General features: G+C 44.2%; 1 protein-coding gene across 3 annotated transcripts in view; it reads left to right on the top strand.

Annotated features, from left to right (window-relative positions):
* Positions 1-23047, top strand: part of PDCD10 (programmed cell death 10) — a 28260-nt gene extending 5213 nt beyond the window's left edge. For all 3 annotated transcript variants that reach the window (XM_033958168.1, XM_033958166.1, XM_033958167.1), the window contains exons 2-8: positions 1065-1266; positions 5463-5516; positions 10001-10118; positions 11329-11455; positions 13868-13946; positions 14430-14512; positions 22452-23047. In XM_033958168.1, coding sequence (XP_033814059.1) covers positions 1171-1266; positions 5463-5516; positions 10001-10118; positions 11329-11455; positions 13868-13946; positions 14430-14512; positions 22452-22533 — 639 coding nt within the window. In that variant the 5' untranslated portion in view covers positions 1065-1170 and the 3' untranslated portion in view covers positions 22534-23047. The remainder of the gene's footprint in view (positions 1-1064; positions 1267-5462; positions 5517-10000; positions 10119-11328; positions 11456-13867; positions 13947-14429; positions 14513-22451) is intronic.
* The last annotated feature ends 2953 nt before the right edge of the window (positions 23048-26000 follow it).

Genomic DNA, 26000 nt, shown 5'->3' with positions numbered 1-26000 from the left:
GTTTCTCCTGCAGAAGGTAAGCGCCTCGCCCACCCTCCCTTTTCCCTCTGGCCTAGGAGCATCATACGCACCCGACTAGCTCTGCCATCGGGAGAACTGTGGATGCCTAGCCAGGAGCCTGAGAGGGCAGCGGAGTTGGGGCTTGTGGCTTCGTTAGTGTTTGCTGTTAAACCAGTTTAGGCTTCCTCCCTCATTGATGTCAGTTTCATGAGGCTTTTAGTGGCGCTAGCTCAGTGTTTATACCAGTACACATCTTCTTCTCTTATTTAGAAGTGCATTTATCCTCTTAAAATGAAGAAAAAAATTGACCCTATTGGTTTTCTGAAAAGATGGAATAAGGCACTGCTAAGGGTTGTACTGCAATCTCTTGTTTGTCCAAAACAATTACTAGTCTCTGTATGGTGTGAGGCACAATCTTATCCTTTTCAACCAAGCAATAAGTATTTAATGGTTAACATAGCTGGGTTTAAAAAAGGTTTGGACAAGTTCCTGGAGGAAAACTTCATAGTCTGTTAAGACAGACATGGGGGAAAGCCACTGCTTGCCTTTGGAATGGTAGCATGGAATTTTGTTACTCTTTGGGGTTTTGACAGGTACTGGTGACCTGTACTGGCCACTGTGGAAAGAGGATACTGGACTAGATGGACCATTGGTCTGACCCAGTAAGATAATTTGACTGTACCAGCCTGTGATATCATTAGAATAATTCACTTTCTGTATGTCCTATCTGTTTTTATGGGGCTCAACATATTAGTTTGGACCGGTTTAACTGACTCAAAGGAAAGGAAATGAACATGTATTAAATACATTTCACCTGGTACATTTGCTAAATGAGACAAGTCTTTAATACTGTAGCTCACTTCTCTTAACAGGCATGGAATTAATTAATTTATGGCAGAAATTTGTTTTAAATATGTGAAGCCATTTTAGTCAAGTATTCTTTTCTTACTAGCTCCATATGTAAGGAAATTCTAATTTTTAAAACCAGTTTACACTATAGCTTATTTATGTACAGGAGCAATATGAAAGTTTAAACATTCTTTATTGTACACTTCTTTTTCTAGGGATTTTAAAACATTCTTGTCCAGAGAAGAGAGAGAGAACAGCTGCTGTGAATGAAGAGTCCTTTGCTTTCATAGCCTTGGTTTTTCAGCATTTGTAGGTCATTGAATGAGGATGACAATGGAAGAGATGAAGAATGAAGCAGAGACCACATCTACGGTTTCCATGCCACTTTATGCAGTTATGTATCCAGTATTCAATGAGGTTAGTGTTTCTGTAATGGGCATGTTCTAAAACAAAGTTGAGTATGTGCTGTTTGAAACCGAGAAACTCAGGTTGTTAATCATACTTGATATTTCAGTATCGGGGAAATTTCTGGTTCTAGTTGGATGGTAAGGGTGATAAAGGTTCATTAATTTCTGATTTCACAATTTAATGCATCATGACACTGGACACTTGCTTAGGCTGATTGACATGAAGAAACATGCAAAATATTGCTTACAGAATAGATTTACAAAATAATTGAGAACAAAACTGATGTCAAGTGGAATTATAAGCTAGACCTCAAACACGCAAGGCACTACTTAACATCTTTTTTCATGCCCTTCAGTGTTCTCCCCAGAAATTTTTTCCAGCCGGGTGGCATGAAAAAGTAGCTGGGTGGGGCGGGATGGGGAAATTTGGTGGTGGGGAAAATTAACCCTATCTTTTACTAAGGTGCGCTAGCATTTTTAGCGCGCGCAAACCCCTGCGCTACGTGGGAAAACTAACGCCAGCTCAATGCTGGCGTTAACATCTAGCATGCATGGCAATTCTCTGCGTGCTAAGCACACGTTAAAACCACTATCGTAACTTAGTAAAAGAACCCTAAATGTGTACTATTTTTATTAGTTAATTATTATTATTTTCCAATGCTCATTATGACTTCCTTTTTTAAGGTATGACACTTGTGCCAGAATATTTTTAATAAATTTAAGAAGTATTTGCCCTCTTTCAAATGGTATAGAGGTTAAAATAAAGGGAAATGCGTTAATGAAGTCATTAGGTTTAATCTAGCCATTTATTTCTGCATGAATTTAAACAACTAAAAAAAAAAAGAGATAAATATAGCTCATCCAGTCATACAAGAAATGGCTCTACAGCAGGGGTGCCCACACTTTTTGGGCTCGCGAGCTACTTTTTAAAATGACCAAATCAAAATGATCTACCAACAAAAAAATTTAAAAAAAACACAAAGCACACTGTACGCAGAGAAAATGTTAATTATTATTTATATTCTGCGGGTTTTCAAAGAGGTCAAGGCAGACGATTCTGTGCAATGTAACCTCAGGAACAACTATATAAAAATAGACAAATATACCCCCTCCCTTTTTACTAAATCGCAAAAGCAGTTTTTAGCGCAGGGAGATGCGCTGAATACCTTGCGCTGCTCTCGATGCTCATAGGCTCCCTGCACTTAAAAAACACTATTGCGGTTTAGTAAAAGGGGGTCATAGTGCAAAATGTAGACAGCAGATATAAATTCTCAAAACAGACACATTTTGATCACTAAACTGAAAATAAAATCATTTTTCCTACCTTTTTGTCTCTTGATTTCATGAGTCTCTGGTTGCACTTCCTTCTTCTAACTGTAAATCCAATATTTTTTCTTTCTGCCACTCCCCTTTTCTTTCTGTCTCTTTCTTTCTCTCTCCCCCCCTGCCCCCCCAAGCCATCGCGCCAATTTCTCCCTGCTGCGTCCATGAGCCAGGCCAGGCACGTACAAGCGCCGGACTCGCAAGACTTCACCTCTGACGTCAATTCTGACATCGGAGAGGAAGTTCCAGGACAGCCAGGCAGTGATTGGCTGGCCCAGAACTTCCTCTCTGATGTCAGAATTGACGTCGGAGGTGAAGTCTTGTGAGTCTGGTGCTTGTACGCGCCTGGCCTGGCTCAGGGAGGAAGGATGAAAAAGATTGCAAAGGCAACGCGATCGACTCGCATTGCCTTTGCGATCTACTGGTCGATCGCGCTCGACCATTTAGGCACCCCTGCTGTTATGATATCCTGTCCTGACCTTGAGGAAAGGAGTTTAGTCCCCCAAAAACTGCCTTATTTCCATTTCCTATTTATAAAATTTAATCAATAGATACAATACTACTTGATTCTACGTAAAACAACAAAATTTTTTTTTCTACCTTTTGTCATTTCTGCTTTAATCATCTTCTCTTCGCTCTCTTCTTTCTATTCAGCATTTGTCCTCGCTCCCTTCCATGCAACATCTGTTCTCTCTTTGCCCCTTCCACCCAGCCTCTGCCCTCTCTCTCTCTACCCCTTCCATCTACTGTCCACCCTCTCTGCCCTTTCCATCCAGTGTCCACCCGCACTGTTCCATATGGCATCTTCCCTCTTTCTATATCCCTTCAATAAACTGTATATCCTGTGCCCTTTCTCTCCTTTGTACATGATTCATTTCAGCTTCACCCCCTCCCCTATGCTCTGGCATCTCTCTCTTCTCCTTTCCTTCCTTCCTTCCCACTCCACCTCATGGTCTGGCATCTCTATCTCCTTCCCTTCTCTCCCCCCATGATCTCTATCCTTCCCCTCCCCCCATATGCGCTTACATCTCTCCCCCCCCCTCCATGGTCTGGTAGCTCATTTCCTTTCCCTCCCATGGTCTTGGCATCTCTTGCCTCTCATCTCCCTTCCCTGGTCTTCCTTCTCCCCTCTCTCTCCCCAGTTGTGTGCTGCTGCTGCTGCAGCAGCACTTCTCTTCCCCTCCCCAATTGGGTGCAGCAGCAGCTTTTCTCTTCCCCCTCCAATTGGGTGCACCAGCTTTTCTCTTCCCCCCTCCCCCCAAAAAATTGGGTGTAGCAGCAACATTTCTCTTCCCTTCCCCCTCCCCCATTCAGTGCAACAGCAGCAGATTTCTCTTCCCCCTCCCCTCCCCTCCCCCCATTTGATGCAGCAGCAGCATTTCTCTTCCCATCCCTCCCAGCTCACACACCCGTCGGCAGAGTCGCTAGGCAAGTTGTAAGCTTCCCTCCATCGCTGACCTATCTTCTATAGGTCAGCGACGGAGGGAAGCTTACAACTTGCTGCTTTTACTTGCTTCGGGCCTTCCTAGTTGCCGGTTCCTGCCTACTTTCTGTTTCTGCGAAGGCAGGACCCAGCAGCGAGGAAGCCCCGAAGCAGGTAAAAGCAACAAGTTGTAAGCTTCCCTCCGGGGCTTTATCGTGTGCATGCCGGCTTCCTTCTCTTCCCTCCGAAACTGGAAGTTGCATCCCGTGAGGGGGAGGGAAGAGAAGGGAAGCCGGCACGCACACAGCTGAAGTTGGTTCAGAAGTGCTGGGAGCTGCAGGGAACTCTGGTGCAGGGATTGTTCCCTTACAGAGGCCCAGGGTCTTCACAATGGAATCCATTTGGGATGCTATTTCGAATATGCTAACTTCTCTTGGTAACCAAATTCATTAACTGTCTACTCAGTGTACCACTGTGCTTTCAGAGAACGTGGAAGTTAAAACCAAGGTAACGAGTTTGGAGAGTAAACCAAATGACTTTCATACTTTGGAAGTTCAAGCTCTAACTTGGGCCAAGGACAGTGCTAGCTTGCACTTTAAACAAGAAATGATGGAAAACTCTATTAGGAGATGTAATCTCCGAGTACTTAATTTTCCTAAAGTTCAACCTATATCTGCCCTGGCAATGTTTTAAGGATATATGTCTGAAATCCTGAAAGTTCTGGAAGCCTCATACCCACCTCTATCTAAAATATATTACCTTCTAATGTCAATTAAATTGCAAAAGTCCAACCAGCAGAATCTTTCTGCTGATAGTTTGGACCTGACTAATTTCTTGGAGAGGTCAGATACTGAGGTTGGTGTGTCAGCAACATTAATTGTTCAGTTTGCTGTTGATTCTGATAGGGAATGGATGCTTAAGATGTTTTTTTTTAATTTAATGGGTTTCTTAACATGCACGCGTCAGTTGCTAGGCAGAAATAGTCAGCGAGGGTGTACACGACTGGTCCTCGGCAGTCATAACTTTTTGGACAGGAAAGGCCAGTCGGTTTGGACGAAATGGTTTCATAAATCGACGCGTTAAGAAAATTTCCATGCCTTTTTGCTCATTTGCAAGTGCAGATCGGCTCGGGTGCGGATGGGGTCTGGAGGAAGGTTAGTGAATCAAGCTGGAGTCGAAAGTGAGCGCAAAGCGAGCAGTACACAATCGGTTTGCTTAATGAATCTAACCCATAGATTCCAGGCAACCATTCTTCAGTTTGCTAGGTTAAGGTTTACTTATTTTATCCATCAAAATGTTGGTTATTCTAGTACTGTATACTTAAGGTTCAAAATCCTTGAAGAACCATTGTGGACAAACTAAACTATTCAAATAACTTGCAAATCAAACGGTAAACTTTTAACAATTTCTATTTCTATCAGAATAAATGATACTAACTTTATTTTATTTTTTTCTTGCAGCTAGAGCGAGTAAATCTGTCAGCAGCTCAGACTCTAAGAGCAGCTTTCATTAAGGTGAGGTATACAATAGAGAAGTAAAAACAAAAGGACTCCTAATTAGTGTTAAAAGACTTGTAAACAACTTTAAAAATTAACAAACAAAAGCTGAATGTAATTTCTCTATCTTTTTAGAGAAAGCACATGGCCAAATAATTTTATTTCCAGTTTGGTATGTTAAATCGGGTGTAGGTGCATCTTTTTCATATTATTAAAAACTGTTGCAAATATAGAGTAGTATACTGTCTACTAGAGAATGACACGGTGAAAAAATTGGTCCCCGTCACCGCCCCGTCCCCGTCTCACCATCCCCGTCACCGCCCCGTCCCCGTCTCACCAACCCCGTCACCGCCCCGTCCCCGTCTCACCATCCTCTTCACCGCCCCGTCACCGCCACTGCCACCCCATTCACCGCCCCGTCACCGCCACTGCAATCCCATTCACTTTTCTTTATTTACGTATAAAGGAAACATTCTTTAAAACTTTAAAACTTAGTTAAATATTAGTTAATAACTATACAAAAACAAAACACGCAGAGAAAAAATTAATTAATAAAAATTCTCAAAACTGACACATTTTGATCACTAAATTTAAAATAGTTATTTTTCATACAGTTTTTCAATCACTAATCTTCCACCACCCCTGGGGCTAGCAATGCAAAAACAAACACGACATGTACTTTAAATGCTGCCGTGATTAGCATAGTGACCGCGGCTACGGCTGCAAGTCTCCCCTCCCCCCAGCGATCACGGCAGGAGGGCACCCAACCCCTCCTGTAGACCCCCCCAACGGCCCTCCCGACAATCGCAGCAGAAGGGTACCCAACCCCTCCTGCCGGTCCTCCCAATGGCCTCCCCTAAGATCGCCGGCAGGAGGGTACCCAACCCCTCCTGCTGGACCCCCCCCCAACGAACCCTCCCACCCCGGAACCCCCTTAGTCTTACTTTTCAAGTTGGACCGGACAGCTCCTCGCTCGTCTGGCCAGCAGGCCTGCCTCCGTCCAAATGAGGCGGGCCCGCCCCTCCCCTCCCCTGCCTCCCAATGGCCTCCCCTAAGATCGCCGGCAGGAGGGTACCCAACCCCTCCTGCTGGACCCCCCCCAACGAACCCTCCCACCCCGGAACCCCCTTAGTCTTACTTTTCAAGTTGGACCGGACAGCTCCTCGCTCGTCTGGCCAGCAGGCCTGCCTCCGTCCAAATGAGGCGGGCCCGCCCCTACCCTGCCCAACCCACAGGATCCTAGGGCCTGATTGGTCTAGGCACCTAAAGCCACTCCCGCTATAGGAGGGGCCTTAGGTGCTTGGGCCAATCAGGCCCTAGGATCCTGTGGGTTAGGCAGGGGAGGGGAGGGGCGGGCCCGCCTCATTTGGACGGAGGCAGGCCTGCTGGCCAGACGAGCGAGGAGCTGTCCGGTCCAACTTGAAAAGTAAGACTAAGGGGGTTCCGGGGTGGGAGGGTTCGTTGGGGGGGGGGTCCAGCAGGAGGGGTTGGGTACCCTCCTGCCGGCGATCTTAGGGGAGGCCATTGGGAGGCAGGGGAGGGGAGGGGAGGGGCGGGCCCGCCTCATTTGGACGGAGGCAGGCCTGCTGGCCAGATGAGCGAGGAGCTGTCCGGTCCAACTTGAAAAGTAAGACTAAGGGGGTTCCGGGGTGGGAGGGTTCGTTGGGGGGGGGGTCCAGCAGGAGGGGTTGGGTACCCTCCTGCCGGCGATCTTAGGGGAGGCCATTGGGAGGACCGGCAGGAGGGGTTGGGTACCCTTCTGCTGCGATTGGCAGGAAGGGTTGAAATGACAAATGAGGAGCACGGTGAAATAGCGGTTCCTAGAAGGGGGTACATTGGCCCGCGGGGACAAACCTGTTCACCGTTTCCGCGGTCGGTGAATGGCCTTGTCCCCGTCACCGCAGCGACTGCTAGTTTTCTTCCCCGTTTTCGGCGGTGACCCGCGGCTTAAATGCGGTGGCCGCGGGTAAACCGTCACCGTGTCATTCTCTACTGTCTACATAATGAATACGAAAGTCGCCTTTCTTTTTTTTTTTTTAATATCTTCATTTTAAAGCCAAAATAAGTGCAACATATTCTACAGACATTTTACACTTTAACAACACTTAAATTCTATCAGCCCGGTGTGTGTTAGAAGCCTCTTCTTACCTGGATTTTAGAAAACAGATAAAAACTTTAATTATTTAATAGGCCAGGGTCTTAATACTTTTTTATATTTTTATCTTGCTTTGTAAAATTCTCCACATTCTTCTATACTGCATGCATTTTATAATTTATGTATTTCTTCCACTAGATGCCTTCAATTGCTGTCTTTTTAAATAACTCGTACTGTTTGTATCTTATCCAATTGTTGTGAACTGCTTAGAACTCTCGGGTATGGCGGTATATAAAAATAAATTTATTATTATTATTCTTGCTTATGGATGCTGATTTGTTGTTGTTTCAGTTGGGATTTGAGTATTCATGATGGTAAAAGTAAACCTGTTTTGCCATGCCTCAAAGGGAGCATAATTTTGAGTTTCAGAACACTGATCTTGACTTTACCTATTCTACTCAAGATTTTTGTAGGCATTTATAATTCCTGTTCCCTTCCCGCATCTCAGCTATTTCTTCTCCACACACAGCAGAAGATGTTAACATATCCACAATGCCACATAGCTCTTCTTTCCTGGGTGCTGTTGATTCCTAATGTGGAACCTAGCATCATTTACCTATAAGTTGTTGTTTGACCCAATGTGCATCACTTTGCACTTGTCTACATTAAATTTCATCTGCCATTTAGAAACCCAGTTCTTGGTCTAGTAAAGTCATCCTGCAATTTCTCACAGTCTGCATGAGATTTTAACAAGCTTGTTTAATTTTGTCATCTAAAAATTTGATCCTTGCTCATAATTCCTGTTTCCAGATCATTAATATTAAAAAGAACTGATTCTGGTACAGATCCTCTAGCATGCCACTATTTAGCTTCCTCCATTAAGAGAATTATTTGTAGCACCTTGTAATAGAACTTCTTGTTCTTTTTCTTTTTAATTTTATGATTAAATCACGTCACCTACACTTTTTGTTCTTGCCAATCTCTTTATCGCATCAATTATAGGTTTCTTGTAACTACCTAGGCTGTTCCTAGCCATTGCATAAATAGCATGTACATTACTGTACCACGTCACCTTTGCACAATCTCCAGCCATTCACCAACTTCGTTTAGGTGGACCCCATTTCTATTTCACTTCACAATTTCACAGCAGCTCTTTTCACAGATTAATATTAATAAATTCTAATACCTTTAGGACCCCTGAGGAAGGCATGTTCGCCGATATACAGAACGTGTTGGGTCTGTTAGGATCAACACACGTGGACTATCATATGTTTATTTTTTGTTGTTGTGGAGTTTTACCAATAAATCATCATTTAGAACATTTTCATCCAGTCTTTTGTTGTTTTCATCTCTTCGATTGGTTTCACTGTGGAGTATTGGGTTTTCCTACTTTGTTGTTTTTGCTACTTTGCTTTCTTTCACATATTAAAAAAGGTAACATATATTTGGTCTGGGCTTCAAAGATGGCATTTAAAAAAAAACAAAACTTCTAACCTTTTTGCAGCTACTTTTAGCGCTTTTTTTAAACCATTTTTTTCTCACTTTATCATACCATATATCCTCTAATATAAACAGATTTGGGGGCCAAAAAAATGCCCCAAAATGGGTGTTTTGGTCTATATTTGAGTCATCCCCAGACGTGTACCCCTGTCCCCTCCGCAAATGTTTGTAGAAATCCCTTGGGCTTGCCTTGAGGTCTGGTGGTCCAGCAGTGAGCCAGTTCAAGTGACCCATCCTGAGTCCCTGTCCCAGTTAGCTCTGCACAACCCCACCTCCCTCCTGTACTTGAAAAGGCCTACCTTGCACATCCTGATGGTCCAGTGGTAAACCAGGACAGGAGTTTCCCTCCTATGCTCCTTCCCTGTGCAGAGCCACTAAAGGAAATTGTTGCTGTGAGTTCCCATGGCAACATCGTGAGTTTCCGTGGTGTTGCGAAGTTACCAAAGAACTCTGCAGCAGCCGTTTCCTGTAGTGGCTCTGCACAGAGTTCAAGAGGCAAAAGAGCAAAAACGGCTGGCTGGTTTATTGTGTTACATAATATAGGCAGGTTAGATTTTGTTACCTTTTCTTGTGGGAGTTTTTTGTGTTTTTAAATAACACCATCAAAGCACTTTTGCTAATGTTCTATGATTATCTTATTTCTCATGTGATTGATTGTGCTTGAAGTCAGCCTATTGAAATGCTGTAACATACACATGTGGTATGAATTGGTATGCAAATACTTGTTGAAATGAAACCACAGTAACTTGGTAGCCAGTGTGTGCTAGAAGTCATGCCTATGGAAAATATTTTTTCAATTTAATGTTATGGTGTGTATTAATAGTGAAATTCAACCTTTGTAATATTTCAGAGCTTTATGTTTTCCAGCTAAATGCACAGATTGACTACTTTCTTTTCTCCCACATAGGCTGAAAAGGAGAATCCAGGTCTTACGCAGGACATAATTGTAAAGATTTTAGAGAAGAAAAGTGTAGAAGTGAACTTCACAGAATCTCTGTTGCGTATGGCAGCTGATGATGTAGAAGGTATAAAAGGGCCATGAGGAAATTAGGAGAAATATTAAATACAGTATGTATTATTCCAGTGCAGTTTGCGTGTCTTTCTGGCAAGTGGGTAGTTTCCTCCTTGCCAAGGGCTTTGCAGAAGGAATCCACTCCAGATTTTTTCTGTGATCCTCTTACTTCACCGGGAGCTCTACTGTCACCTACAGTTTTTTCTTATGCACTTGAGCCTGAAGGAGTATTTCTGTTCTGCTCTCCCTTTTTTATTTATTTTACTCAGTGTTTTTCAGTTGATTTTTCAGCAGTTTCAATGCTCGAAGCTTACCATTTTCACAATTTGCTTTGCCTGCATAGGAAAGTAACTGATGGGCCAGTCCCTTGTGGTACCTGTTAACCAGCCTGCACCAGTATTTTTGGATCTTGGGGCTGTCCCCACTTCCCTCACCTACTGCTTAGCAGGGGTTTTGACGCAAGCTGTAAGGAGGCTCAGCAGTGTCTGCTAGAAATGGTTTTGACAGGCAGTCAAAATACTTAAGTTTTGTAATAAATCTGTTTTCATCGGGTTCATTTGAAAAAAAAAAAGCTCATCAAGTCATACTTAGAATTAATTTGCACAGTTCTCTTAGGGAAGAACAAATGTTAAATGCTTGATTAGGAAAAGGCTTCAACTTGCCAGTTTTCCCAGAATATTTATTTATTTTAAAAATGTATAGACTGCTTAAAACTAAGCGACTTACATTTATGAACTGTATTAGTTTTCATTGCCAAAGACAAGAGGAATGGTTAAAACGAAAATACTGTGCTGAAGGTTAGGGGTGGGGTGGAATTTTGTGCCACCTACCTGCACCTCCCACAACAATTTTCAGCTCTATATAAACCTGCTCCACCCACACCTTTGGCACTGAGTGTCATTTACAGCTTCTGGTTTATCCCCCTGTTTGTTTCCTTTCTCCGTCTTCAGCCATCATAACTTTCCATAGGAGTATTATGGAGTACATTTGTTTTTGTAGTCTGTGTGCACTCCAAATGCAGGGATAACATCTGAGTTCAACATAGACCTGACTTCTCCTTGCTAGATTAGCTAGTTATCACTTGAATCTAGTACTTACACATAGCAACAAACTTAACATTTCAAATGGACTACCGTGACGCATTTTACAAATTATAAGAAAAATGATACGATCTACAAAGAAGTTTAAGGATAACATTTTCTTCAATGTTTCATCCCATTTAGAGTATATGATAGAGAGACCAGAACCTGAATTCCAAGAATTAAACGAAAAGGCACGAGCACTTAAACAGATTCTTAGTAAAATTCCTGATGAAATAAATGACAGAGTGAGATTCCTTCAGACAATCAAGTAAGCAATGCATTTCCTTGCATATGTAAGATCATCAATCCTGTGATTTCATTTTTAATTGCTTTTTTATTTTTTTATTTTTTTGCATGTTTGTACAGTAGGATATAGAGAATCATCCTGTATATTTCACAATACCTTGTTCCTGTTAGAGTAAAACATGATGATCTTACTTGAATTGTAAGTTATTTCTGAACATATGGGGAGGTATGCCCTTTCCGTTAAATATACTGACAACTTCTTTGATCCCAACAAATATTTGAGGTGATTTCCTGTAAGTCATTACAGTATTTATGAAGACAATGCAGCTTCACAAGAGGAAAGTAGGAGGGTGAGTGGTCTAGTTCTTAGTGTTTTACAGCTGTGGTCAGCGTTCACTCACAAAAATAGCTCAAATGTGGCACAACGGCACATGAGTTAGGTGGATCTAGTCTTCAGGGTATCTTAAGCAAATTAATATATGCATCGGAAATCCTTCTCTTCTGCAACCTGGATGTTAAGAGTACAGGAATCGGACCAGACAAGATCCATTTTTAACAGCGAGTATATTAGGAAAAAACCTTAGAGAATGACACGAGGACAAACTTGTCCCTATTCCATTCCTACAAGCCTTGAACACTTATGATTTTAAAGTGTTTGAGGCTTGTGCAGATGAGGACAGGGCTTAGGCATTGGTGGAATGAGGCATTATGACATCACAATCTGAGCTCTAGAATGTTGCTACTTAGGATTTCAAAGTGTTTGAGGCTTGTGCAGATAAGGACAGTGCTTGCAGGAATGGGACAGTGCAGAGCTCACGAGGAAGGGATGGAGATAGATCCTGCAAGGACAGGGCAAGTTTGTCCCTGTTTCATTGTCTAGATAAAAAGTATAAATTTTAAGTTTGGTCCCGCTAACTTTGTCCTTAATTTATTAATCACTACACAGCTGAATACCGACATTATTCACCAATCCACGGCAACAAGATACTGTTATTTATAAAGATGTTGAGGTTTTTAATGCGGCTTATCTATAACATGTCTTGTAACCATTTCTGTATTTTATGTTTTTGTTATGTTTGTACTTTTTTCTTTTTTACTAAAACCAATAAACTATTTGAACAGTAAAAAGTATAAATTTTGTGCACTTGGAAGGATGGACTAAATTTCTACCTTAAAAGAAAATTATCTGATTATTTTTTCCCCATTTTTTTAGGGCAGTGTCTCTCAAACTTGTTTGGCTCCAGCACACTAAATGGAGCAACTGTTTTGGGGTTTTTTTTTTTTTCACATAATTGAAATTACAAAATTGCAAAACCAACAAAAAATTAAATTTGAGAACAATTTATTTAAAGTTCTTCAAGCTATGTATGGATAATTGTAACAGTGAAACTAAAGTAAATTGAATTGCTAATCGATGCGATGGATGTTCTTGTTTTTGAATGCAAATTAACTCAAAACATGGCTCGAAAGTCAACAAGCAAACATGCATTATCCCAGGACAAGCAGACAGCATATTCTCACACATGGGTGATGTCATCGACGGAGCCCCGGTACGGACCACTTTAAAAGTGCATTGCCACTTTAAGATTTTAGGAAGTTTGTGGTAGCGCATGCACGAGTGCCTTCCCGCCTAATGCAGGGTGCGCGTCTCCTCAGTTTTTTCATTTCTGCGGAGCTAAGAAGACGCATTTAACGATCGTTTAACTTTTATTGCCTTCCCGCTCTAGTGGCTTTCTGACTTTTAGTCAGTTGCTTTCTTTAAAAAAAAAATTGTTCTTTTAAATTTAGCTCGTTTTCGAGTTTGACGGGGAAGGGGGGGCAATTTTCAACTTAAGTCTCCGACCTTAATTTTCCTCGGCCTTAATTTTCATCATCCACCATCTACAATCGTTCTCATATTTTTAAATTTAATTTCTGTCGGAGCTGAAAATCCAAGTTCACAAAGATGATGAGATCCAAATAAGAGAGTCTTGATTGCTTTGTTGCTCAAGTTAGGATAACTACTGCATAAAAAATAAAACTAAAATTACTGGCCGTTAGTTTTTAAGGACCAATCACATCAAAGAGTGATGCTTGTCTGGGTGGTTGTATCCTTACGCACACAGACGCTCATAACATTGACAGACTTTTGCGTACGTGATGTACATGTCATCTATTCTAGTGTATACTTTTGAAGGGAATTTTTTTTTTTTATAAAAGTAAAATTCTGGAATCTCTTGTGGCACACAGTTTGAGAGACACTGTTTTAGGGAGTAATGCAGTCTTGTTTCATATTAACTACTCATGTTCGCGACTTGATCTTGAAGAATACATTAGTGTTTGCAGTATATTAACCTCTCTTGCTTTAATGTTAAAAATGCAATTTTTTTGCACACATTGGAAACTCTAAATCACCGATCCAATTATCCCTTTTTGTGTTTTCCATTACAAACAGGGATATCGCCAGTGCAATAAAGGAACTTCTCGACACCGTGAATAATGTCTTTAAGAAATATCAGTACCAGAATCGCAGGGTAGGTCAATTGTACATTTTAGGCTAGTCTGTAGGAATGAAGAAAAATGAAAATATTTGTGGAGTACAAGAGATACAATCACAGCAGGAACACTAGATTCTTACAAGTCGGTCTAACAGCAGAAATAGGGAGGGAATTAGTCAGAGCATTTTATAATACAAATATGTTCTTGCTTAGATGTTAGCATTGCCATGTTTATAGTCTTCCAAGACAAGCAGGTAGCATATTCTCACATGGGTGATGTCAACCATGGTGCCCAGTATAGACAGTTCAAAAGTATACTGTCACTTTAAATGTTTCAGAGTCTCAAGACTGCCACTATAGAGTACAACAGTGCATCAACTACAGTATGTAAATGTACTCTTTGCATTCCACCAGATGTTTCTTGGCAGATTACAACTGTAACAAAATTGCAGCATCATATACTGTTAATTATGTACACTGGTCATTTCTCCTAACTACTAATTTATTTTATACTTTTAGGCACTGGAGCATCAAAAGAAAGAGTTTGTAAAATATTCCAAAAGCTTCAGTGATACTCTGAAAACATATTTTAAAGATGGAAAGTAAGTGGATGTAAAACCCTTGCCAACATTTTTTATTACAGTACATTGTATCTGTGTCCCTTCTCAGTTTTTCCTCCAAACCAGAACCATAGTAGTCGGAAGTAAACACTTCATTCTTTAGCACTCTCCAGACCAGTAGAGGTTAACTTTACGAATGGGTATATATCTAATCATGACCAGCAGGTGGAGACTGAAAACAAAACTTTGGGACAGTATATCCTAGCCCCTCCTCTCTATTTCCCTCAGTCTTCTTTCAGTCTCCAGCAGGTGTTGATGTGATCTGTACCCATCTCCCTTGGTAGGGCTGTTGGAATTTGTTTAAGGGGTTTATTGTCCCTGTTTTTGGCCGGACGGAGCTTGGACGGACTCTGTTTGGGGGTTCGTCCGACCTCGGGGGTGTCAAACCCGGCGGGTCACGAGCGGGGTCCCTCCCCCCACTTCCTCCACCTCCCCACATTTTTTTAGAGGAGCCTCAGCAATAAGCCTTGCCCCCTAAATCAAGCAAGACTATTGCTTTGAGAGCCTGTGGAGTCTGTTCTGTAAAAAAAAAAAAAAAAAAAAATCCTGAGGTAGTGCTGGTCTGGAGGGTTGTATCCCTTTAAGAAAACTGTATTTTACTGTATTTTTTCAACTAACCGGCACTCTTTTACAGCTAGGTCGCGTATGGAGCAATGAGCACTTCTAAAGGGAAAAAGTGCTCATTGTGCTCCAGACGCGAGGCACTCGCGGCCGGCCTGTGCAAGCGGTGTTCAGGCCGGTGCGGTGGAGGAGCTCCGTCGGCAGCGGCTGCAGGCGCCCAGAGCTCCCCGCCGATGGTGCCTCGCGAGTCGGCAGGGAACGGAGGAGAAGCCCGGTCTTCTCCGTCCGCCCACGGAGGGATTCCCCGAGCCGCCGACGGTCGGGTTTTTGAGGATTCCCTCTCAGCTGATATTTTGACAGCTGATGCCGGCTTGCCTGTTTTAGCGGCTGAGACTTTTCAGGTCTCTCAGCCGCTGCAGGCTGTGGAGGGAGCTGTTTTGGCGGGAAAGACGCCATCTTCTCTGTCTGGCCCCTCCATTTTGTCTTCCACCTCAGGTGACCTTCCCCCTGTTTTGACTATGCAGGGGCAAGGTTCTGCTGGGTCCCCTGCTGTGGCAGGGAGTCCCTTGGGACCCTCGGGGGGGTTTTCTCCTGAATTTTTCTTTTCTTTATGCAGAGCCTATTTTCAGGCGGCTGGGGGTCCCGGTTGCGCCCAGGGGGTCTCGGGGGGTGGTTTTTCCTCCGCGCTTCCTGCGGCTTTGCCTCTTTCGTCTGGCGTGACGTCCCCTCCGCCGCCTCCCTTGTCCAAGCGTCCGCGGGTGTCGTGGGACGAGAATTTGTGGTCGGAGGAACGGGTCGGTCTGGAGGAGGACCTGGACCCTTCTGAGGAATTCCAGGACTCTCTGGAGGGGACGGAAGCTGGCGGCGGGTTGTCGGATTTCCCGTTCTCCAGTGACGAGGCGTCTGTGGTGCGTCTTTTTCAGAAAGATGAGTTGTCTGACCTTATTCAGCAGGTTTCTTCGGTCTTGCGTTTTGAGGACGCGCCGCCGGAGACTCCGCGTGTGGGGGACCCCCTGTTGCGGGGGATCCGTACCGTTTCCCGCTCTTTTCCTATGCATCAGGATATTCGGGATATTATCCTGGAGCAGTGGAAAACGCCGGAGACGCCGTTTCGGCTGGCGCGCAGCATGGCTCGCCTGTATCCCATTCCTGAAGGGGATCGGGCTACGTTAGCTTCGCCGGTCGTGGATGCGGTGGTCTCGGCAATTTCCAAGCGGCATACCGTGCCTGTTGAGGGCGGTTCTGCCTTGCGAGATCCTGAGGAGCGCAAATTGGAGGGCCTCCTTAAGCACAATTTTCAGGTCTCTGGTTTTGGGGTCCAGGCGGCTATTTGTGGGGGACTGGTCGCTCGCGCCGTGTTTCGGTGGGCGGAGCGGGTCTTGGATCGAGAGTCTGACGACTGGTCTCTGGTGGATCAGGAGGTTGCGAAGATTGAGATGGCGGCCTCATTCCTCTCGGATGCTCTCTATGACTTGGTGCGGATCTCGGCTAAGTCTATGGCTTTTGGCGTGGCCGCAAGGCGTGTGTTGTGGCTGCGCGCTTGGGCGGCGGATGCTGCGTCCAAAGCTAAGCTTACTAAATTTCCCTTTCGGGGGTCGTTTTTGTTTGGAGAGGATTTGGATAAGTTGATTCAGACTCTGTCGGACTCGAAAGTTCCCCGTCTGCCGGAGGACCGTGCCCGCCCGGCGTCTCGGGGGAGTGCGGCCCGGGGGCGTTTGCGGGATTTTCGCAAGTATCGCCCTGGGCGTGGGGCTGCTTCTTTTCAGTCTCCGGGATTTTCCCGGGGTCGGTTCTTCCAGCGTATGCAGCCCTTTCGGGGGGCCCGTCGGGGGGCAGGGAATCCCTCCGCCGGTTCCCCCGCTTCCCGTCCTGCACAATGACGCCTTGCCGGCGCCCCCTTTGGTTCCGGTGGGGGCCCGGCTGCGCGAATTTTTCCCCAAATGGGCCGAGATCACGTCCGATCAGTGGGTCCTGGAGGTGGTGCGGGACGGTTATGCCCTGGAGTTCGCCCGCTCTCTGCCGGATTTTTTCCTCGCTTCTCCATGTCAGACTCCGGGGAAGACGCAGGCTTTTCGCCAGACCCTTCAGCGCTTGCTAGATCTCAGGGCAGTTGTTCCAGTGCCCCCTCCAGAGTGGGGCACGGGCAGGTACTCCATTTACTTTGTGGTGCCCAAGAAGGAGGGGACTTTTCGGCCCATCCTCGATTTGAAAGGGGTCAACAGGGCTCTCAAGATTCCCTCTTTCCGTATGGAAACTCTGCGGTCGGTCATTCTGGCGGTTCAGCCGGGGGAGTTTCTCACTTCTCTCGATCTGACGGAGGCCTACTTGCATGTTCCCATTCGGGCCTCTCATCAGCGTTTCCTGCGCTTTGCGATCTTGGGTCGGCACTTTCAGTTCTGTGCGCTTCCCTTTGGGCTGGCCACGGCTCCTCGGACGTTCACCAAGGTGATGGTGGTCGTCGCGGCAGCCTTGCGGTCGGAGGGCATCCTGGTACACCCCTACCTGGACGACTGGTTAATTCGGGCAAAGTCGTTGCAGGAAAGCTCCCGGGTTACTGCTCGGGTGGTGGAGTTTCTCCGGTCGCTGGGCTGGGTGGTCAACCTTTCCAAGAGTCGGTTGGTCCCGGCTCAGCGTCTGGAGTACCTAGGGGTGCTGTTCGACACCTCCTTGGGGAAGGTCTTCCTCCCAGAGGGCCGGGTGAGCAAATTGCAATCTCAGATTCGCCTGCTTTTGGCGTCCCGGTGTCCTCGGGCGCGAGATTTCCTCCAGGTCTTGGGGTCGATGGCGGCGTCCCTGGACGTGGTGAGGTGGGCGCGGGCCCACATGCGTCCTCTCCAGTATGCTCTGCTCCGGAGGTGGTCTCCCCAGAGGCACGGGATGGATGTTCCGGTTCCCCTGCGAGGCTTGGCGCGCTGCAGTCTGCGTTGGTGGCTCCAGACCCCTCACCTGGTTCAGGGGGTGGGTCTGGATCTCCCGCAGTGGACGGTGCTCCTGACGGATGCGAGTCTCCTGGGTTGGGGGGCTCAGTGTTTGGGTCACTCAGCTCAGGGCACCTGGTCCGCGGAGGAGGCCGCCTGGTCGATCAACGTGTTGGAGACCAGAGCGGTCCGTCTGGCGCTGTTGGCTTTCCACTCCCTGTTGCGGGGCAAGTCGGTCAGAGTGCTGTCGGACAATGCCACGGCGGTGGCTTATGTCAATCGTCAGGGGGGCACCAAGAGCACTCAGGTGGCGCAGGAGGCGGCTCTGCTCATGGTTTGGGCGGAATCCCATCTGCTGGCCCTCTCGGCCTCTCACATAGCCGGAGTAGAAAATGTTCAGGCAGACTTCCTCAGTCGTCACTTCCTAGATCCAGGAGAGTGGTGTCTCGGCGCCGAGGCGTTTCAGTTGATAGTGCAGGCTTGGGGGCAGCCCCTGATGGACCTGATGGCCACGGGTGGCAACGCCAAAGTGCCCCGCTTCTTCAGTCGTCGCAGGGACGGTCTGGCCGAGGGTCTGGATGCTCTGGTCCAGCAGTGGCCAACGGAGGGGCTGTTGTATGTATTCCCTCCTTGGCCGCTGGTGGGCAGAGTGCTTCTTCGCATTGTTTACCATCCGGGTTTGGTGGTGCTGGTGGCGCCGGATTGGCCTCGCCGTCCGTGGTATGCGGATCTGGTGAGGCACCTGGTAGCGGATCCTCTTCCTCTGCCTCTCTCGGACGACCTGCTGATGCAGGGTCCCATTCCCATGTTCGACCCGTCTCCCTTCTGTCTTACGGCGTGGCTCTTGAAAGGGGTCGCCTTAGCAAGAAGGGATATTCAGACAAGGTGATCTCTACACTGTTGGGGTCCCGGAGGCTTTCTACCTCTCGGGCTTATGTGCGGGTTTGGCGTCTCTTTGAGGAATGGTGTCGGGCGCGGGGAGTGACCTCTTTTCGCGCTTCTCTGCCTAACATTCTGGAGTTCTTGCAGGACGGTCTGGATAGAGGCCTGGCTTGGTCTTCTCTCCGGGTTCATCTTGCGGCCCTGTCGGCTTTTCGAGGGTTGGTGTCAGGTCAGCGTTTATCGGCTCTTCCTGATGTGATTAGATTTTTGCGGGCGGCCAAGTTGCTTAGGCCTCCCCTACGGCCCTCGGTTCCCTCTTGGGATCTTAATCTGGTTCTTTCTGTATTGGTGCGTCCGCCTTTCGAGCCGTTGGACGACTGTTCTTTGAAGGACCTTACTTTGAAGGCGGTCTTTTTGGTGGCCATTACTTCTGCTAGGCGTGTTTCTGAGCTGCAGGCTTTCTCTTGTAGGACTCCCTTCTTGGAGTTTTCTAGGGAGCGGGTCGTCTTGCGGCCTGTTCCTTCCTTTCTGCCTAAGGTTGTTTCTCCTTTTCATGTCAATCAATCGGTGGTTCTCCCGGTCTTGGGTGGTCGGGAGGGCTCTTCTGAGCAACGGCAGCTGCGCAAGTTGGATGTCGGTCGGGTCCTTCGCTCTTATGTGCAGCGGACCCAGGAATTCCGGAAGTCCGATCGTCTCTTTGTCCTCCTGGCGGGTCCTCGTCGGGGAGCTGGCGCTTCTAAGGCTACTATTGCGCGCTGGATCAAGGAGACGATTGCTTCCGCTTATCTTCTGAAACAGCAGCCTGTTCCGGAGTTTCTCAAGGCTCATTCCACTAGGGGTCAGGCGGCTTCTTGGGCTGAGTCGTCGCTCGTGCCTCCGGTGGATATTTGTAAGGCTGCGGTTTGGTCCTCCTTGCATTCCTTTGTTCGTCATTATCGGGTTGATGTGCAGGCGCGTCGGGACGCGGTGTTCGGTGAGCGTGTACTGGTATCGGCCCTTCGGGGGTCCCGCCCGTGAGAGGGACTGCTTTGGTACGTCCCATTCGTAAAGTTAACCTCTACTGGTCTGGAGAGTGCTAAAGAAGGAGAAATTAGGTTCTTACCTGCTAATTTACTTTCTTTTAGCTTCTCCAGACCAGTAGAGGTCCCCACCCTGTCTGTTATTGTTGTTGTTGGGGCTGTTGCGCGGGCAGTTTTTGGTTTTTGCTGCGGGTTCTAGTATTTTTCTAGGGCCGGGGAGAATTGAAGAACAGCGGCTGTGGCTCGGCTGGCTTAGCTGGCGAGCTGTGGGGACATTCTTCCTTCGGGAATTTTCTCTTCTGCATTTTCCAACAGCATTTTGGGTTTTGTTATTTGTTACTCCTTTCGGAGTGTTGTTTTTTCTCTCTGTTGTTTTCCAGTTCTTGGTTCTGCTTGGCTATTCGGCAGACTGAGGGAAATAGAGAGGAGGGGCTAGGATATACTGTCCCAAAGTTTTGTTTTCAGTCTCCACCTGCTGGTCATGATTAGATATATACCCATTCGTAAAGTTAACCTCTACTGGTCTGGAGAAGCTAAAAGAAAGTAAATTAGCAGGTAAGAACCTAATTTCTCCTTTTTTTCCTTTCACTTATGAATTTATGTTCTGGTAAAAATGCTTGCTAAAATGTGGCAGAATAATTTTTTTTTTCAGGAAAACTAGTTGATATGCAGACCTAGGGGGGGGTCATACAGTTGTTATTGCCTAGATTTCTCCCCTATTTGGTTATTTCAGGCTTGTCAAAAGGGCATTTTTGAAAGGACTTTACGGATTTTCCCAAATGGACATCCAGATTGCCTGTTTGAAAATACATGAGATGGGCATCATACTCTATGAACATCCATTTTGCAAACTGGAACGTTCAAATTATGAATGGGGAAAACAAAGGAAATGAGTATCTGTATGACAGCATACTTTGAAAATGGCCACACAGACAGCCATACAAAGTTAGAGGGGCAGTGGTTGGTGCAGTGGAATATCAACCAAGGGACTCTAGTTCAAATCCCAATTTAACTCTCTTGTAATTAACATACCATTCTAGCATTTAGGTATAGGGTTGGACTATATAGTTAGGTACAGTATTTTTCTGTTTCTGGAGGGCTCACAATTACAAAAATATTTTTTAAAAATTAAATAGCGTTTGAATCTAAGGGTTCCTTTTACTAAGGCGCGCTAGCCATTTTAGCGCACGCTAACGCATCCATTATAGTCTATGGATGTATTAGCGTTTCTCGTGCCTTAGTAACAGGACCCGTAAGTCCCTTGGTTTACAGTCCACTGCACTAACCACTACAATACTCCTCAAAAATTGCTTCCTGCTTTGTTGAGAGTTCCCATGATACCTGAAGCTGTCTTAAATCTGTCTGGTAGCCCCTTTCCCTTAAAGCTGTCTTGTGGCCCCTTTCCCTTAAAGTTGTCTTGTGGCCCCTTTCCATTTCACTTTCAGGAGGGAAGGAGAGAAGGGGATGGCATCCACTGGAGGATGGTCAGCTGCTGAATCTGAGCACCTTTTTGTACCCTGGCCATGACTGAAACAAGTCTTAAGACTTCCTTTTTAGATTGGTCATTTTTTTTCCCTTTAGTAATCGCTCTTGGACATGCAGCTTTCAGCCCCCCCCCCCCCCCACACACACACACACCTTTTTTATATTTGGATGTATTGCAGTGTTGGAGTCCCTTTTTCTGCCTTTGCAAATGGATGTCCATATCAGTCTGAGATTCTGTTCTATATATGTGTCGGATTCTAGGCAGATGATAAGATAACATTTAAAAATAAAACATCAAATTTCTCAGCAAATTTGCAATAAATCAATTAAAATAATGAGTTAAAAATTAAAATAAATAATATGAATAAACTTTCTTTAATTCAGTAATAAGGTCATTTCAAAGTTTGGTTCCTGCATCTGGATAGGTAGAACTGACTTTTCAGCAATCGTGCATGAAGGCTGAAACGTCTGTTCTACCTACCCAGAGATCCAGGCAACAGCAACAATCATAACGCCAGCTGCGGAAGCCTAAGGACTTCAAACAAATATATTTACTTGTTGAATAACTGAGCTTCAAAGAATGCTGGATACAAGAAGCAATCCTATTTACTTGAAAGGTTAAACATCTTAATAGATCTTCATGTCCTATACCATAAAACATTTTATATATTAATGTAACCACTTTAAAATTTATTCTCTTCTCAACCGTCCACCAATGTAATTGATTTAAAAATGGAGTCACCCAATCATTTTTTAGCTTTCAATATCAGATGCCACTCCTATGTTCTAGATGGTACTAAAACAAACAGATTTTTAAAAAAACTAGTTGATATGCAAATTAAATGTGTGTTTCCACTGCAATATGCACAAAAGCATGCTTGTCAAAGTTGTTTGTTTCTTTTTCCCCTTGGGGTGGGGCAGGATGCTGAAATTTAAAATTACCTTTTATTTTAACTGGTACAAAGATGATTAAACTAGAAGTGCAAACTGTATACAGTATTAAAACAAGAAGTTGTTTTGAGGCTTAAATTAATGCTTTCATTTTTCTCATTATAGGGCAATAAATGTGTTCGTAAGTGCCAACCGACTAATTCATCAAACTAACTTGATACTCCAGACCTTCAAAAATGTAGCCTGAAATTGTACATTACAAGCTGTAATTTTCAGTGGTGGAGAGAACTACCTTTTTATATGTAAATTTTAAAGTTTGACTGTATAAATTATCGTTCCTGTGAAGGAACATAATGCCAGGATGTCAGATGGGATTATTGCCAGCTTACACCATATTTTTGTAAGACTTAATTGTAGCTTAATCATAATCTCACTAAGATTTTACATCACTTTTGCTATTCTTTTCAGAATTCTAAGCCAAAAGAATTTACGCCTTAATGTGTCATTATGTAACATTCCTTATAATATTTGTAAATATTGGTGTTCTGTTTCTGACATTTTAACTTGAAAACAAAGCTGCAAGATTATGTATTTAACAATATTTGGTGGCAAATATTCAATAAATAGTTTACATCTGTTAAAAGTGGTCTTTTATTCTGTTTTGAGAATCAGTACATTTTGATTTTCATGTGCTTTGATAGCTATAACCTGCTTATAAATGTAAAAACTTTTTTCTATTAAATGAGTAAGTCAGTCTACCATTGAACTGTGATCGCCTTCTAAATGTCAATAGTTTATCAGTAGGAGGAGGTGGTTTTTGTAGAAGAGTAGATCATGATTAGTGTAGTGGACTGAACCAGGAGACCTGGGTTTGATTTCCACTGCAGTTCTTTCTGCAAGTCTATTAACCCTGCATTGCCCCAGGTTCAGAACTTAGATTGGGAGTCCACTAGGGACAGAAGTACCTGCATACATTATAATATAAACTGCTTTGATTTTACCCACAGAGGTGATGTATCAAATCCATAACGCCCCTTTGGCTATGTATGTTTAATATTGATCATGGGGCTTAGTTTTTAATCTTTTTCACAGGGGTTTGTTTTTTTTTTTGCTTTCTTTTTTTGCTATGTTGGTTTTGTGTGTGTTACTATGATTTTTTGTTTTGTTTTGTTTTGTTGTATACTTTTCAAAGGTATGGAGTTTTTTGTACCCCACCCATAAGAGGATGTGTGGAGTATAAACATTTTAAATATTGTTTCAGCTGCAGAGCAAAGATCGACTCAAATTAAATGAGGGTTTCTTTAAATACTGAACTTTTATTTCTCACTATTTGTCCCTTTACACTCCACTTTGGAAGCAAATCTCACAATCGGGGAAAATGATAGTCTGATGTTGCTAATTTAAGCACAATTGCTCATTCTCAATAGGTCCAGCAACCAATACAGAATTAAAGCTGGGCCATTTATAGTAGCATTTTTTTCTGGTCTTCCCTTTTTTGGCAACAGCTCTTACAAATAACTTATTTGGATAACTTATTTGATAATTCAAGTAAGAAAAAGAATGTGTTTTCCTTGTGCTTAAAATGTTAATGATTTGTATAGCACATTAGAAAACACTTATGATTGATCATTATTGGAGCGTGATGCAGACTTTTTAATAACTCAGGTACTGACTGATCCATCGAGTGTGCTTCGTTTTATTTATCATATTTATATGAATTGTGAAGCCATAAGATGTTCTCTTAGCTTTATGTTCTTTCCAACCCACCAAGAATATAATGCAGCTACCAATTGTAGAGTGGACTGCTTGTAAGTTATCATTCTTTCTTCCACAACACAGTTAATTTCCTGCTTAGTTTCTCAAAGCTTTTGAGTAGGTTTTGCGCACCTGCACACCACCTTTTCATCACTATTGCATAGGACTTCAGTCTTTCATTCCATGGGGCCAGTTAGTTGCATATTATTTTTTATTCTGAATGTCGGGATTTTTTTCTTTCTTTGAATCCTGTTAAAATGTGCCTTCAGTTAAGTTCAATATAGTCTATATTCAGCACTTAAGTCATTTGATTTGGTATCGGGTATCTTTCTAGACCAGTGGTCTCAAGCTCAAACCCTTTGCAGGGCCACATTTTGGATTTGTAGGTACTTGGAGGGTCTCAGAAAAAAATAGTTAATGTCTTATTAAAGAAATGACAGTTTTGCATGAGGTAAAACTCTTTATAGTTTATAAATTTTTCCTTTTGGCTAAGTATTAATAATAATATTGTAATTTATAGCTAAAGAGACATATGATCAAGAAACTGTTTTATTTTGCTTTTGTGATTATGATAAACATACTGAGGGCCTCAAAATAGTACCTGGCGGGCCACGAGTTTGAGACCACTGTTCTAGACAGTCCCAAAAGAGAGCTACCAGAAGCTTTAAGAAATGTATCTGGTCTAATGCAACAGTACCATATCCATAATGGTCCCTGCAATGCTTGGGCTAGTGTAGACCATGATACCTTGAAACTGTTCAGATGCCCAAGAGGGATTTGTGGCAATGAGAAGCAGCACAAATGATTGACACAAAAATCGGATCCATCAACGTCAGCATTAGAACTATTAGTTTCCATAGGTCTTAAGAGTTTCAACGGACACTGGGGATGCATTGACATCAAGTGTGCCTTGATCACTCTCGATATTGAGCATCAGTAGAGGCCATTGGAACTGTGTCATCCAAGTCCTGCCCAAAGAAGAGAGAATATTCATCCTCATTTTCAGTGGTTCCAGAGGAGTGTGATCTCAAATGAGAGGTGACTGGAGAGCATGGACATAATGCCTTGTTGGAGAATACTGAGGTACTATGGCCACTATCCTCGCTGCTCTTGACATGACAAGTTATCCTCTGCCATTAGAATGGGTGCAACAAACTTCACAGACCTGAAATCCTGTTTTCCAAAATTCTTGAGGTGACTCAAGGCACTGCATTACTGGTGTGGCTTCAATGTCGAAGCAAAGGGATATCCAGCCAATCCTCAAAATACTGCCTGCAGTGGAGCCTGACCTTGAAGGATCTCGGGTTTGAACTGTAGTGCATAATTGTTGAGTTCTGGTCCATTGGAAAAGAGACACCATGGATTTCCAAAGGCCAAAATCTGATTCGGATGTTAGGTCAAGACAGGTGGTGACCAACTTCAGCTATGAAGTATTTTTCTGGATTAGATAATGCAGAATATCAACAAATTATCTGCAAATTCTAAGCAGATAACATCACACACATAATTTTTAATATTAAACAGAAACAAAAATATCTGACATGGGCAGAAAACACTTAAATAATTTAATGAAGCATTTGATAAATAATTTGAATAATGAAACATTTAAGTTAGAGATAAGGAGCCCAGAGCAAAAACATTGTGACAATGTTACCCCCCTTTTAGAAAACCATGCAAGAGGTTTTTAGCACCAGCCAGCGCGCTGCTCTGATGCTCAAAGGAACGCCATGAGCGTCAGTGCAGAGCATTCAGCACACCAACCGGTGCTAAAAACCTCGTGCGGTTTTGTAAAAGGGGGGGGGGGGGGAGAGGTGTAAGTGTTAGCAGCTTTCCATTTTCTCTCAAGTTTTTCATAGCATTTTGGACTTGGATCTCTCAGAGGACTAGAATATTTGTAATAATTTACTTCTGCGCGATGACCGCATGCATGTGTGCATGACATCACTACGTTGCATGCGC

Source organism: Geotrypetes seraphini, chromosome 9 (genome assembly GCF_902459505.1).
Source record: "Geotrypetes seraphini chromosome 9, aGeoSer1.1, whole genome shotgun sequence".
NCBI lineage: Eukaryota > Metazoa > Chordata > Amphibia > Gymnophiona > Dermophiidae > Geotrypetes > Geotrypetes seraphini.
This window is presented reverse-complemented; position numbering and strand designations above follow the sequence as displayed.